This window comes from Hypanus sabinus, chromosome 7, assembly GCF_030144855.1.
Source record: "Hypanus sabinus isolate sHypSab1 chromosome 7, sHypSab1.hap1, whole genome shotgun sequence".
In the NCBI taxonomy this organism is placed as follows: domain Eukaryota; kingdom Metazoa; phylum Chordata; class Chondrichthyes; order Myliobatiformes; family Dasyatidae; genus Hypanus; species Hypanus sabinus.
The window spans coordinates 86,996,973-87,011,461 of record NC_082712.1 but is presented as its reverse complement, the minus strand read 5'-3'; the positions used below and the strand labels follow the sequence as shown (position 1 = coordinate 87,011,461).

The 14,489-nt window shown below is 45.0% G+C and overlaps 1 protein-coding gene across 8 annotated transcripts in view; it reads left to right on the top strand.

Moving 5' to 3' along the window:
- LOC132396942 (nucleolar protein dao-5-like) overlaps window positions 1-10,697 on the top strand; it is a 130,210-nt gene extending 119,513 nt beyond the window's left edge. For 7 of the 8 annotated variants that reach the window (XM_059975075.1, XM_059975080.1, XM_059975079.1 and 4 more), the window contains 3 exons: window positions 1,154-1,371; window positions 5,939-6,050; window positions 8,939-10,697. In XM_059975075.1, the coding sequence (XP_059831058.1) occupies window positions 1,154-1,371; window positions 5,939-6,050; window positions 8,939-8,945 (337 nt within the window). In that variant the 3' untranslated portion in view covers window positions 8,946-10,697. Of the gene's footprint in view, window positions 1-1,153; window positions 1,372-5,938; window positions 6,055-8,938 lie in introns of all 8 variants that reach the window. The other variant, XM_059975074.1, reaches the window with a different exon arrangement.
- Window positions 10,698-14,489: the final 3,792 nt, after the last annotated feature.

The window sequence follows — 14,489 nt, the reverse complement described above, 5'->3', positions numbered from 1 at the left end:
TCCCTGCTGCCTTACAAGAGTATTACACCCTGAGCCACATGATGTAATAACAGAAGGTTTGCCTCAGAGGTAGATTTTTAAGCAGCATCTTTTTATTTAATAAAAAAAGGGACTAGAGATTTAGAGAAGGAATTCCAGTACTACTTATAACGAGGCAACTGAAGACATAGACTATAAGAGATAAAAGCAAAATTAGGCCATTCAGACCATAGAGTCTGCTCTGCAATTCCACCATGGCTGATTTATTACTCTCAACCCCATTCTTCCACCAGGGGTGGCATGGTAGTACAGTAGTTAGCACGATGCTTTACAGCACAAGGAGTTTGTACATTCTCTCCGCGATTGTATGAATTTCCTCCGCGTGGTCTAGTTTCCTCCCACAGCCCAAAGATGTCTCTTCGGCTGTCCATCGATTGCATTTGCCCATGCTGCAAGTCTCCCTTCTCCATGCCACCGATGTTGTCCAAGGGAAGGGCACTAGGCCAAAACAGCTTAGCACCAGAGTCGTCGCAGAGCAATGTGTAGTTAAGTGCCTTGCTCAAGGACACAACACGCTGTCTCAGCTGAGGCTCGAACTGGTGACCTTCAGGTCACTAGACCAACGCCTTAACCACTTGGCCACGTGCCAACACAAAGGTATGCTGGTTGGTTGGCTAGTTGGTCATTGTAAATTGTTTCGTGATTAGTCTGAGATTAAATTGAGCGAATGCTGGGCAGCATGGCTGTGCTGTATTCAATTAAAAAAATTGATTAAGATTAGAAATATTTAATAAGAGCTGGCGTAAACACACAAAACCAAATAGCCTTCAATCTCTGCTTTATTCTGCGGTGTCCCGCCACTGAATTTGAATCTGTGGAACTCATTATCACAGATGGTTGTGGAGGCCAAGACATTGGGTATATTAGAGTGAAGGTTGGTTGGTTCTTGATTAGTAAGGTCATCAAAGGTTACAGGGAGGAGGTAGGAGAATGGGTTGAGAGGGAAAATAAATCAGCCATGATGGAATGGCAGAGTCGTCTAGGAGGGTCGAATGGCCTAATCTGCCCGTATGTCTTATGGTCTTGAAAGCACAAATATGAAGGAGTCATGGACTTCTAACTGACTATTACCTTGTCTCTGTTTCTCTTATGACATTTAATGTTTAATTTACAGAGTTGCTTATATAGAATACAAGACAGCCAAGCAAGCCAAGGCAGCCCTGAAACGGTTCAAGAAAAAAGGGGTTCAGGGGCAGGTGATTCAAGTCGACTCTCTGGAGGCAAAAAAAGAGAAGCCAGAAAAGAGTCTCATTCAAGGGGCAAAGGAAAAGAAACAAGGAAAGAAAATCACCGAGGCAAAGAAGGAAGGAAGCTTAGAAAGGAGACTCCCTGGTAAGACGAAAAAGGGCAAAAAATGCAGGGCAGATTTGCTGCATATGTACAGTAGGCTTCATGTTTGCTCATTGAATGTGATTTAAGCTGTCTGCACTGCTTTGTGCTTACTAGTTATTGTGGAGCCACTGTGATTGCTACAATACCAGCCGTAAGATCGGATTTCTATTCTTGCCACTGTCTGTAAGGAGTTTGTACATTGTCCCCATAACTGCAAGCATTTCTTCCGGCTGTTCTGGTTTCCTCCCAAACACGTATGAGTTAGGGTTAGTAAATTGTGGACGCATTATTTTGACACTGGAAGCATGACGATACTTGTGGGCTGCCCTGCACAATCCTCGCCATTTAGCGGTAGTAGGAAGGCTAAACTTCTGGTTGACGTGAGCGTACATTTAGGGGGAACAGAACAGAGTGGAGCCTCCTGATGTCAAAGAGGTTGCCATCTAATCTGCCGCACCGCTGCTATCCTCAATCTTCTTGTGGAGAAGCTTGGTAACACACAGGAGGAAGATGTTAAAGAGCACTGGTGCTAGCACACACCCCTGCCTCACCCCTGTGCGTATAAGGAAGGGCTCGGACTCTTGTCCTCCTATAGTCACCCGAGTAGTCATCCCATCATGGAACTGGTGGAGGATGTTACCAAATTTATTGGGACAGCCAAACCTGAGGAGTACATCCCATAAAAGCTCTCTTTTGCACAGTATCAAATGCTTTGGAGAGGTCAACAAAGGCCATAAACAGGTCCTGATGTTGCTCCCTGCTCTTTTCCTGAAGCTGCCGGGCTGTGAAGATCATGTCGATCGTGCTCCTGTTCTTCCTAAATCCACACTGCGATTCAGGCAGCATCGACTCGGTGATGTTGCTGATGAGCCTCTGAAGCATCACCTTAGCCAGGACCTTTCCAGCAATAGAAAGGGGTGATATGCCCCTACTATTGCCGCAGATGGCATTGTCACCCTTATTCTTATAAATGACAATAATGTTTGCATTTCTCCATTGCTATGGGATGTTCTCGTCAGTCCAGGCCTTGGTGATGTATTGGTAGACGGTGCGCATACACATGTACCCTCCGTTCTTCAGTAACTCGGCAGGGATATTGTCAGTACAGGGGACTTGTTCTTAAGGGAATGGACAGTAAATAGAACCTCCTGGAAGGTTGGTGGTAGACTGACGTCATGGATAGGAGTAAGTTCAGGCAGTTCGCCCAGGATGGTGGGGTCTGTGTCAGAATACTGATTAAGCAGAATGTTAAAATGCTCAGCCCACCTCAGCAAAATGGTATTCTGATTCTTCAGAAGTGTTTGACCATCTGCTGTTTTCAGGGGAGTAACGCATTGATTTATGGGGCCATAGATGGTTTTGACAGCATTGTAAAAATTATACATGTCATTACTATCAGCAAAGGACTGGATTTCATGTGCCTTTTCAGTTCATCACTCATTTTGTATGGCCCGTATTGCCTTTTGCACTTTCCTCCGAGCTGCCTGCCAGTTCTGCCTGATACTGATGGATGATGTGTTATCTAAAGTTGCCCGGTGTGCTTTCTGCATGTCCTTAAGCAAGATGTGGATGATGTCTGAGTTACCGTCAAACCAGTCTTGGTGGTTTCTGCTCTTATGGCCAATGGATCGGGCTGCTGCCTCATAGAGCGCAGAGCTGATATTGGTCCACGGTTGTTCCTGGTATTTTCTGAACTCAGACAAGGTTCCAGCTCCCTTAGTTTCTCAGCTAGGATGCATTGAAACTCACTTCTTGCTTCTGTGTTTCTCAGGCAGTTGCAATTTAGCCACTTTTTATTGGGTTTTTGCAGCTGCAAGGGGGACGCGCTTTCATATGAAGCTTGGCCACAATCGTACGATGGTCAGTCCAGCACTCTGCACCTCTCATGGCACGGATGATGAGAGCATCCTTGATGTCACTATGTCTCACAATGATGAAGTCCATCATGTGCCAATGTTTAGAGTGAGGGTGCATCCACGAGGTCTTATATTTTGCCTTCTGCTGGAGATGGTGTTGGTTATGGTAAGGTTATGCTCAGAGCAAAGAGTAAGTCTCCTCATGCCATTTGCATTGACCTTGCCAATACCATGCCTACCTAGCACTCCACTCCATATCCTGTTGTTCTGTCCCACCCTAGCGTTGAAGTCCCCAAGCAAAAGGATCTTATCATTCATGGGGATCCGGCAATAAGCTTCATCCAATGTTTGATAAAAGCATTCCTTGGCCTCATTCTCAGATGGCAAAGTTGGTGCATAGGCACTGAGAAGCGTGGCATAACGTTTCTTTGCCAGGGGGATACGGAGGGTCATTGGTCTTTCACTAATGCCAACAGGTGTTTCTGTGAGACTTGGAAGAAAGGTGTTCTTGATGGCCAATCCTACTCCATGGAGATGTTGTCCACCTGGGGGGAAACCTTTCCAGAAGAAGGTGTACCCCATCCCTTCCTGTGGTAAAGAGCCTCCATCCAGGAGCCTGGTCTCACTCAGGGCAGCAACGTCGATGTTGTAGCGCCTCAGCTCAGCAGCGATCAAGGCTGTTCTCCAGTGAGGTCTGTCAGAGATGCCATACGAGTCCAGGAGAGTCCTTACATTCCATGTTGCCAGTTTTAGTTTGTATTGTTTCTTATTTCGACCGCAGTAGTGGAATAGCCCGATAGGCACGGTAACCTATCCAGGTGAGTGACTGAATGGGCAATTTTTAGGCCACCTTTTCTAGGCCCTTCCCCAGCTGGGGTGAGCAGTGCGGTCCCTAATTAGGGTTGTTCAGTCGCACAGGGGCCTGCTGAAAACAGATGCCACTCAGTCCCAGTTGCTAGCGACCAAATGCCCTGTACCGCTACTGTGCAGGGTTCTGACTAGGAGCTCCCAGTCCATTCGTACCTGCTCCCATTGCCAGACGCCCCATCACCGTCAGACTTCAACCCTATGTAAGGTCCAGGTATTGTATTGTTCACCATGGTCAGAGGTGGAGACCTGCACATGGAAGATATTAAAGTGCCACAGGGGGTGCGCCATCCCCAGTAGCACTATCTTCACCATGATGAGGTAAATCCCGGTGGCAAGGGTGAACCCAGGACAACTGGTCCCATGTCTTGGCTGCAGGAAGCTGCTGGGTCCTTGGTCTGTTAAGGCCCGCCTATTGCGCGCCACCAGCGCATTGCTTTTCTGTCAGGGTGTGCTCCCTTAGCCTTGTCTCAACAAACTTACCACAAGGCAGTGGGGCTTTTTACCCATAGCCGGGACAGTGGTTGACAGGCACCAGGGCGTGACCACACAGTGGTGGGCCTGCACGCCACATCTCTGGGGCCCAGTGCTGCTCTGAGATCCCCTGTAGTTTAGCCTGAGCCTGTAAGGTACCTCATGTGGCCCCGAGGAGGCACTGCAGGAGTCTTGGTGGTGGAGAGGCTCTGTACCGGCTGGAGGAGGCTTACACACTTGGCTCCTCTTTTCACCCACTGTAGAGAAGGCTAGCCAGAGGCAATAGCTGCAAGCAGAGAGCATTATGCGGCCTACAGCGTGCAACATGCACTAATTACAAGCACTACTGCACTAGACGCTTCACACACACCCTGTGAGCAAATACTGCACCCACACACATAAAGCACTGTAGTACATATAACACACTATAACTTGGGAATGTAAGGATTAAATCTACAAATGAATTATGTATAAACAAAGTAAAGTGCATAAATTAAATATTATAGGATACAGTACAGATTATCCATTAACACTTCAAATGCAATGCAGCTGGAAGTTCAGAAGCCCAATGACCTGAGGGAAGAAGCTGTTTCCCATCCTGACCATTTTTATCTTTCTCCATCTGAGTCTCCTGTCTGGTGGTAGAAAGTCGAAGAGGATGCTGGATGGATGGGTGGGATCCTTGATAACACTAAGGGCCCTGCATAAGCAGCACTCCCGATAATATCCCCAATAGGTGGTAGGGGATCATCCTCTCGGGCATTCTCACAGTCCTTTGTAGGGACTTCCCAGTCTGATGCTCGGCTGCTCCCATACCAGATGGAGATGCAGCTTATCAGGACGCTCATGTAAAAGGGGGGAGGGGTGAAGAGGCCTTGTTTGCCTCAATCTCTTCAGGAAATGGAGGCGTTGCTGTGCCTTCTTGTTCTGGGAGGTGATATTGAGGGACCAGGTGAGGTCATCCATGATGTGAACTCCCAGGGACCTGGTGCACTTAATTCTCTACAGAGGAGCCATGTATGTGCTGGGGGGTGGGGGGGGGGTGCTCATCTGTAGCCTCCTAATGTCCACAATCATTTCCTTGATCTTCTCCACTTTCAGACTGGGGTTACCCACCAGTCCACCAGCCGTTCCACTTCCAGATGCAGCCTGTAGCTGGCTGCCCTTCGTGGCTCAGGTCCCTGGAAGAGGTAGGTTAACATATGAGCAAAAAGTTGGACATTACTCAGTTAACTATCACTGCTTGTCCCCCTCACATTAAAAATCATAATGCTGCTGTGCACTGTAGTGAGGCATGTGTACCTGAGCTTAACTGAGAGCCAGAGCAGTTTAATTGAATTCATCACTGACTTGTTTTTCTCTCGTTTCAGCTCCCTGTGACTCCCTGTTTGTGCAAAACTTATCATCAAAAGCAGCTCTGGACGATTTGAGGTCAACCTTCAAAGGTTCCATAGGTGCCAAGATACAGTCTTCAAAAAAGCAGTGAGTGAGTACTCCTGGTTTAATCTATTGTGCTGGCATTGAGTACTTTGCCCTGCTGTCCCCTCCCAAATTCTAGCCAGTACTGTGGAGGGGCCGCACCTTTAGGGTGGTTGGCGTAGCACTTTACGGCGCCAGCCATCACTCTAGGTGTTCAGTTCCTGCCACTGTCTGTAAGGAGTTACATTCTTCCCATGACTGCATGGGTTTCTTCCAGGTTCTCCGGTTTCCTTCCGTATCCAAAGGTGTGGGGTTAGGGTTAGTCAGTTGTGGTCATGCTGTGGCGACATTTGGGGCCCATCTCCAGCACAATTCTCAGACTGTTGGGCATTCACATAAACAACAAATTTCACTGTCTGTTTTGATGTACATATGACAAATAGAATTTTATCTTAATAAAATCTTCAGAATCTTATCCAGCTGGCACCTTACAGATAGGATACTAAACCTGTGTAGAACACAGAACAGTACAGGCCCTTCAGCCCATGAGGTTATGCCGACCATTTAATCTACTCCAAAATCAATACAAACCTTCCCTCCTACATAACCCTCCAGTTTTCTTTCATCCATGTACCTGAGTCTCTGACATGTAACTAATGTACTCGTCTTTGTCACCACTCCTAACAGTGTTTTCCATTTACTTACCACTGTCTGTGTAAATAAAAACTTATCTCTGACATCCCCCTGTAGTTTCCTCCAATCACTTTAAACTTATGCCCTCTCGGTCATGTAATCTCTGCTTCTTGAGATGAGCATAGGAAGTCCCATTGTTCTAACATAAAACCTATATAGATTCAATAGGCCGACTAAACTCCTTGCATTCAGTAATTTCTCTGCTATTCAGATACAGCCTGGAACTGGACAGGTCCTTTGTGGCTCAGATCCCTGGGAGAGGGGGTTAACTTATGAATGGAAGGCTGGCTAACTTACATTTTGTCCCCACTGACTAGAATTGAGAAGGACAAACATACGGGATCCAAAGTGGCCTGAACAGGATGGATGTGGAAGGAGTGTTTCTTTTCCAGGTTCTCCTTTTGTGGGAGAACTTGGAAGTAGGGATCACTGTTCTTAAGATAAGTGGTCGCCCATTAAAGACAGAAATACAGCACAATTATCTCCCAGAAGATTGAGAGTCTTTGGTGTACCCTTTTCCGAGGGGGGTGGGTGGAAGCAGAGGTTTGATAGGAGAAGTTGATAAGCTATAGTCACTGAGAAGAAGTGGGAATGCAGTGTTGTCAAATAGTGGTGTAGCTGAGTTGTCCATTCCTCCTCCTCCTCATTTTTATACAATTTGAGTCCTGGTGAAAGATCTCAGACCAAAATGTCAGCTGTTCAGTCCCCTCCATAGATGCTGCCTGACCTACTGCGTTCCTTCAGTTGCTTAAGATTTTCGGCATCTGTAGAATATCTTGCATTCCTAATTTGTATATTTGTTTTTTGCCCAGTTAAACCAACACAAGTCTCCAATCCTGTCCAAGGTGGGCCAGAGTGAGCCTCCACCAGAACAGCCCCGTCAAGGTCAAGTCAGTGAGGGTCAAATTACATCTCTATGTGGGTTTGTAGAGATGCTCTGCCCAACATCTTAATGATGCAAGATTTTGGAGGTCCCCATTTCCTTTTCCAGTTACTGTATAGGGTACATACAGGAATGATGTTCCCATGCCTGGGGTGTCCAAAACCATGAGCCACAATCAAAATAATTATTCAGCCATTAATCACTGAGATGAAGATAAATTCACTGAGGGTGGCAAAACTTGGAATTCGCTGTCCAAGAGGGGGTTTGTGGGATCTTGGTTACTGTATTCAAGACAGAAGTAAATACATACTGACAGATGAAAAGATTCAAAGAATATGGTGTTAATGCAGGAAAGTGATGTCGTAGGTGGATCGTCATAGTTACATAGTGTATAGTGTAATGCAATTGCAGCTCCAGCGGCCCCGATCCAATTCCTGCCACTGTCTATCAGAGGTTTGTAAGTTCTCTCTGTGACTGTGTGGGTTTCCTCCAGATGCTCCAGTTTCCTCCCATATTCCAAAGTTAGTACATTAGTCACAAAATCAGAATCAGGTTTAATATCACAGGAATATGTAGTGAAACTTGCTGTCTTTCCGGCAGTAATACAATGCAATACATTATACATAGAAAAGTATGTGAATTACAGTAAGAATATATAATTGTTAAATAGTTAAATAAGTAGGGTAAAAATAGAAATTTAAAAAGTGGTGAAGTAGTGTTCATGGGTTCAATGTCCATTCAGAAATCGGATGGCAGAGGGGAAGAAATTGTTCCTGAAGAAGCTGAGTGTATGCCTTCAGGCTCTTGTACCTCCTCCCTGATGGTAGCAATATGAACAAGGCACATCCTGGGTAGTGGGTGCCCTTAATGATGGATGTTGTCTTTCTGAGGCACCAGCCCTTAAAGATGGATACTACGGAGCTAGCGTCCCTGATGTAGCTGACTCATTTTACAACTCTCTGCAGCTTACTTCAATCCTGTGCAGTACCCCCTACCTCCCCCACGACAGATCAAATCGCCTCAAACTCCTAATGAAATATAGCCGCTATTTGCCTTCTTTATAGCTGCATCGATATGTTGGGCCCAGGATAGTTTCTCAGAGATATTGACACCCAGGGACTTGAAGTTTCTCACCCTTTCCACTTCTGATCCCGCTGACAACTGCTGTGTGTTCCCTCGTCTTACCCTTTCTGAAGTCCACAGTCATTTCTTTGGTCTTACTGATGTTGAGTATCAGGGGTTGAATGACCTCATGCTGTTTTCTTCTATCTTGATTATTGATCGTTAGTGCATAGCCTAGCCATTCCCTCTGTCTAATTGATAATGGATTTGAATACCGTAACTTACTCTTGTTTCCTCTGTGATATCATTCCAGGTATTAGCTGAATAATGGCCCAAGACAGAAGGAAGTGAAAAGTCAAGCTTGTAACCAATGCTCAAATTATGTTTGTGCTCCCAACTGTGAGACATTTGGGGTCTTGCTGCTTGTCAGCTGGAACCCTGTTTTCAATTGAGATCTACAATGAGGACTCCTCTGAATCTGAGGTCATCTTATTTCATCCCCATGTTTTTATGGTTGTGTGACATGCCCGACTGGTTGTGTTCTTACCTGTAATTTCTCCAGTTGCCTTTTCTCTATTTACAGAAGGGCATGTTCCTGGAAAAATGCTTTAAGCAAAACTTTGTAAATTGAGATGGCAAAATGTGCAACAGGCATTTTGCCCCAGTGGATTCTTGCGTACAGAGAGCAGTGCATTGTTTATAGTAAAAGGCAATTTTCTTAAATAGAAGACCAAAGAGTCGTGGCGTCATAGTGAGAATTTGTAAATCAAGGAATCACTATATTGCAATCTCTATAGAACAGCCCGGGTGCATTGTTTGGGGATCTGTCCCAGATGGTGAAAGTTGTGGGCTGGCATTGGCACTTGGGTTTAACGATTGCTGGCTCGTACAGATCCCATCAACAATATTTACATTGACAGTTTGCAAATCAGAAATGATTATCAAGATCAAAGATTGATATCCTTAGGGGAAAACTCATTTTCTACCAGCACTCGGAGTTGTTTTCAGTTCAGGTTCTATTTCACTGGCAAAGTGGATTAGTAAACCTGATATTACGGTCCACGTACTGGAGATGATAGCATCACAGATCAAGAAGGATGTATTCCTGATTCCCTCCTTATGAGGTGAAATGTGAGCCAGGGAACCCCTCTTGGTTGGTATCTGGTCAAGATTAACTTACTTAAACCTATTGTCCTGACTGGGGCATAGGCCGTTGACAGCAACTTGCCACTGAGTCTTCTGTCCTGAGCCGGTCTTTCAAGTTGTACCCATCTTTGAAGATCCTTTCTCTCCCAGGGATGAGGTCTTTGGATGTTCTGTTGGGTTTTTATGGGATGGGGTCACTAGCCCCATGCCCAGCCCTTCCCCTCTCACAGCCGAGCTTGGGACCTTCCATATTGGAGTTGGTCAAGATTAAACATGACTTATAATATTGTTTAGGTTCAATGATGGATGGGCTAATAGGTGATTGGTTAAACCCTTACTTTATTTTCTGTGGTTTTATTTTCCCGGAAGTATTTGTTTCTCCCCAAGAACCTTTGTCTTTTCCCACCGGCGTTCAAAGCTCAGTTCACTTAATTTTGATGTATTGGACCACACCTTAACATCAATCACTTTCATCCATCGATCTGTATTTAATAAGCTCTTTTCAGGATCACTGCCTAACCCTGGGACAGTGTGTGTAGAATTTGCATGTCATTCCTACGATCAAGTGAGTTTCTCCAGTTTCTACACACATCTCAAAGACATTCAGGTTGGTTGGTTAATTGGCTACTGTGTAGTGTTGGTGAGTAGTAAAATTGATGGGGACAATAAGCTATATGATAAAATTTGTGTGTGTGTTTGGGGGAGTTGGAATTAGTATTGCTTTGTGAGCTGGCAGAGACTGATGGGCTGAATGTCATGAGAAATACAAATTAAACGATTTCTTAAAGGTTTTTAAAAAGATCATGTAAATTTATTTTATGATTGACTTAACATTGTCTAGGTTATTGAACTAGATCAACAATTATGGTTATAGATGGAAAACTAATTAGAAACTGGTTTCATTAAAAATAAATTGATGCATATTGTCTTTTTTTACTTTTATTTCAGAAAGATCATCAAATAAGGAACCAACTGTTAAAGCAATGTCAGGCAGCATCTATGGAAATGAATGAACAGTTGACGTTTCAGGCCGAGACCCTCATCAGGATTGGGAAGGAAGGGGGAAGACACCAGAATGAGAAGGCCTAAAACCAATCCCGACGAAGGCCCTTGTTTCCAAGGGCCTTCCAAGACGTTTCCATGGATGCTGCCTGACCTGCCGAGTTCCTCCAGCATTTTGTGTGTGTTGCTTTGGATTAGCTTACAACATTGTGTAGTTCAGAAATGGTTACTCGATCTTATTTCATTAATCGGGCAGGTAGGGCCCATCGGCCTTGGGTGGCAGCCCGCCTAGGAGAAGGAAAACTCTGATTTTACATCTCCGCTGCCTTGCAGCCATACCCACCCATGGGAAAGGCTTTGGGAGTAAACCCCGAGGAAGAAATGTGGAGCCGGGATCCCTAAAGCAGTTTGATGTTGTTTACAACTTCACTCTGTCAACCTCTGTAACGACACTGGTGCCATGCTGTATCGGTGCTTGCCCTTCCCTTGCACTACATCAGTGATGTGGAGAGGGAAAACCCGCTGCATGGGCAACAGCCGGTTCTTCAAATCTTCCCTCCCAGGCTTGAGAAGACACAGTCCACCAGAGGCACAAACCCCATGCTCCCCTGGGATCGATGGCTGCCTACATATTTCATTAAGGGTTGGTGTTCTGAAGTAATCTTGGTTTTCCAAGAAGTTGCAAAGTTAAACAAATGGGTTAAAAGATTATTGTTGAAATAGAACATGGTAAGAAAGCTATTTTAGTCACTCACTGAAATGAGAATTTTTTTTAAGCTGTACCGTTTAAATAGTGGAAGTAGGATGTTTGGGTATTTGGAGAGATTTAGATGTACTAATTCAAGTATCAGTTTGTATAAAGGTAGAATAAATAACGGCAAAAGTAGATACATTAAAGTCACGGCCCGAAACATTGAATGTTTACTCTTTTCCATAAATGTTGCCTGACCTGCTGAGTTCCTCCAGTATTTTGTGCGAGTGTGTGCGTGTGTATTGTTCTGGATTTTCAGCATCTGCAGAATCTCCTGAGTTTATGAATAGAATCTTGGATTTTAGAGGCGATGGAGTATAATGGTAATCGACCATGAACTTGGCGAATGGCACAACAGAGCAGAGCTCAAGTGGAGATATTGCAATACATTCACTGCACAGAAACAAGTCCTTCAATTGTCTGATCAGTACAAGTGTGTATGCTCCACGGAAACCTCTTACATCTTAAACCAGGGATTCCCAACCTGGAGTAAAGAAGATTGGGAACCCCGTTTTAGACCATAAGGCATAGGAACTGAATTAGGCCATTCGGCCCATCATGTCTGCTCCACCATTGCTTCATGGCTGATTTATTATTCCCTTCAACTCCGTTCAATGGCTTCTTCCCATAACCTTTGACACCATTACTCTCAAGAACCTATCAACCTCTGCTTTAAATATACCCAATGACTTGGCCTCCACAACCGTCTGTGGCAATGAATTCCACAGATTTACCACCCTCTGGCTAAAGAAATTCCTCCTCATCTCTGTTGCTAAAGTGACATTCTTGTATTCTGAGGCAGTGCTCTCTGATCCTGGACTCTCCCACTAGAGGAAACATCCTCTCCATGTCCACTCTAAATAGACTTTTCAGTATTCATTATCATTCTCCATCTCAGTCTGTCAGTGTATTAATCTGACTTTCTAGCAGAGAAATAATAATAATAAATAAAATCAAAATAATCCATTATGTATATTGAATAGGTTTTTTAATATGTGCAAAAACAGAAATACTATATATTTTTTAAAGTGAGATCCATTTAGGAATCGGATGGCAGAGGGGAAGAAGCTGTACCTGAATTACTGAGTGTGTGCCTTCAGGCTTCTGTACCTCCTACCTGATGGTAACTGAGAGAAGAGCATACCCTGGGTGCTGGAGGTCCTTAATAATGGACGCTGCCTTTCGGAAACACCACTCCCTGAAGATGTCCTGGGTACTTTGTAAGCTAGTACCTGAGAGAGCTGGCTAGATTTACAACCATCTGCAGTTTCTTTTGGTCCTGTGCAGAGCTCCTCTACACCAGACAGTGATGCAGCCTGTCAGAATGCTCTCCACGGTACAACTATAGAACTTTTTGAGTGTATTTGTGGACACATCAAATCTCTACACATTCCTAATAAAGTATCGCTTCTGTCTTGCCTTTTTTATATCTGCTTCAATATGTTAGGATCAGGTTAGATCCTCAGAGATCTTGACACCCAGGAACTTGAAGCAGCTCACTCTCTCCACTTCTGATCCCTCTATGAGGATTGGTATGTGTTCCTTTGCCTTACCCTTCCTGAAATCCACAAAAAGTTTAAGGGTAACATGAGGGGGAATTTCTTTACTCAGAGAGTGGTAGCTGTGTGGAACGAGCTTCCAGTAGAAGTGGTAGAGGCAGGTTCGGCATTGTCATTTAAAGTAAAATTGGATAAGTATATGGACAGGAAAGGAATGGAGGGTTATGGGCTGAGTGCGGGTCAGTGGGACTAGGTGAGAGTTAGTATTTGGCACGGACTAGAAGGGCCGAGATGGCTTGTTTCCATGCTGTAATTGTTACATGGTTATAAGGAACCAGACACCAAAGATCTGCATAACACATTCTGAAATCTTTTTGCTGCCATTTTGACCATGAGACCACAAGATATAGGAGCAGAAGTAGGCCATTCGGCTCATTGAGTCTACTCGGCCATTCAATCATGGCCTGATCCAATTCTTCCAGTCATCCCCACTCCCCTGCCTTCACCCCACACCCTTTGATTCCCTGGCTAATCAAGAACCTATCTATCTCTGTCTTAAATACACCCAATGACTTGGCCTCCACAGCCATTCATGGCAACAAATTCCACAGTTTTACCACCCTCTGATTAAAGTATTTTCTCCGCATCTCAGTTCTAAATGGACTTTTTAAATGTTGTTATTGGACCTGCCTTCCTTTGGCAGCTTGTTCTATATACTGACCATCCTGGATTAGGGTCCACTGACATGGCATGCAAGATGACTGGGATTCCTTCACTGCTGCAACCCTCCTCTGTCTTCACTGCCATTGTGTCTCGTTATCTCCTGGCAGCGTCACCGTTGAGGCCTTGGTTGGATCACTCTCTATCTAGAATCACCCACTTCCTCCCCCTCCCTCTGGACCTTGCCACCATGGGTGACCCTACCAGGAGCAAAACTCCAGATGGTGAAGATCCAGACTGCATTGTTCTCGGGATCACAGGAAATCACAAGCCTCTCCATCGTGGCAAGCTGACACTCCTCGGCAAAGTGTTCCCCTAAGTGAGTTGTCAAAAAGCAGAGGAGAGGGCTTTAAAATAGAACAATTGCGGTGGAGGGAGGGAATAGAGGAAATTGTTTCCCCTAGAGAGGAAGATGGCGCCAGCGAGACTGACAGTGTCGTCCTTTAGGTAGTTCACGAAACTACTTACTTTTCTAAATGTGATTTATCTGCTGTTGGAACCTGCGATTTACATTTTGATAGTGTGTTTGTAGGTTGATTGAGCAATCTGGCATTTTGCTGTCTCAGAGGGAATTGGGTGAGGTTTTGAGCAGAGCATGCAGCCTGGAGGTTAAGAAACCTGGAAACGGGGCACCAGCCTATGATCAACTCCATTTCTCACTGATTAAGGTGTTGAGCAAGATTGAAATCAGTGAGGACGAGAGCAGAGGGCGAGTGGGTGCTCAGTGCCATCCTCCTGGGTCAGAA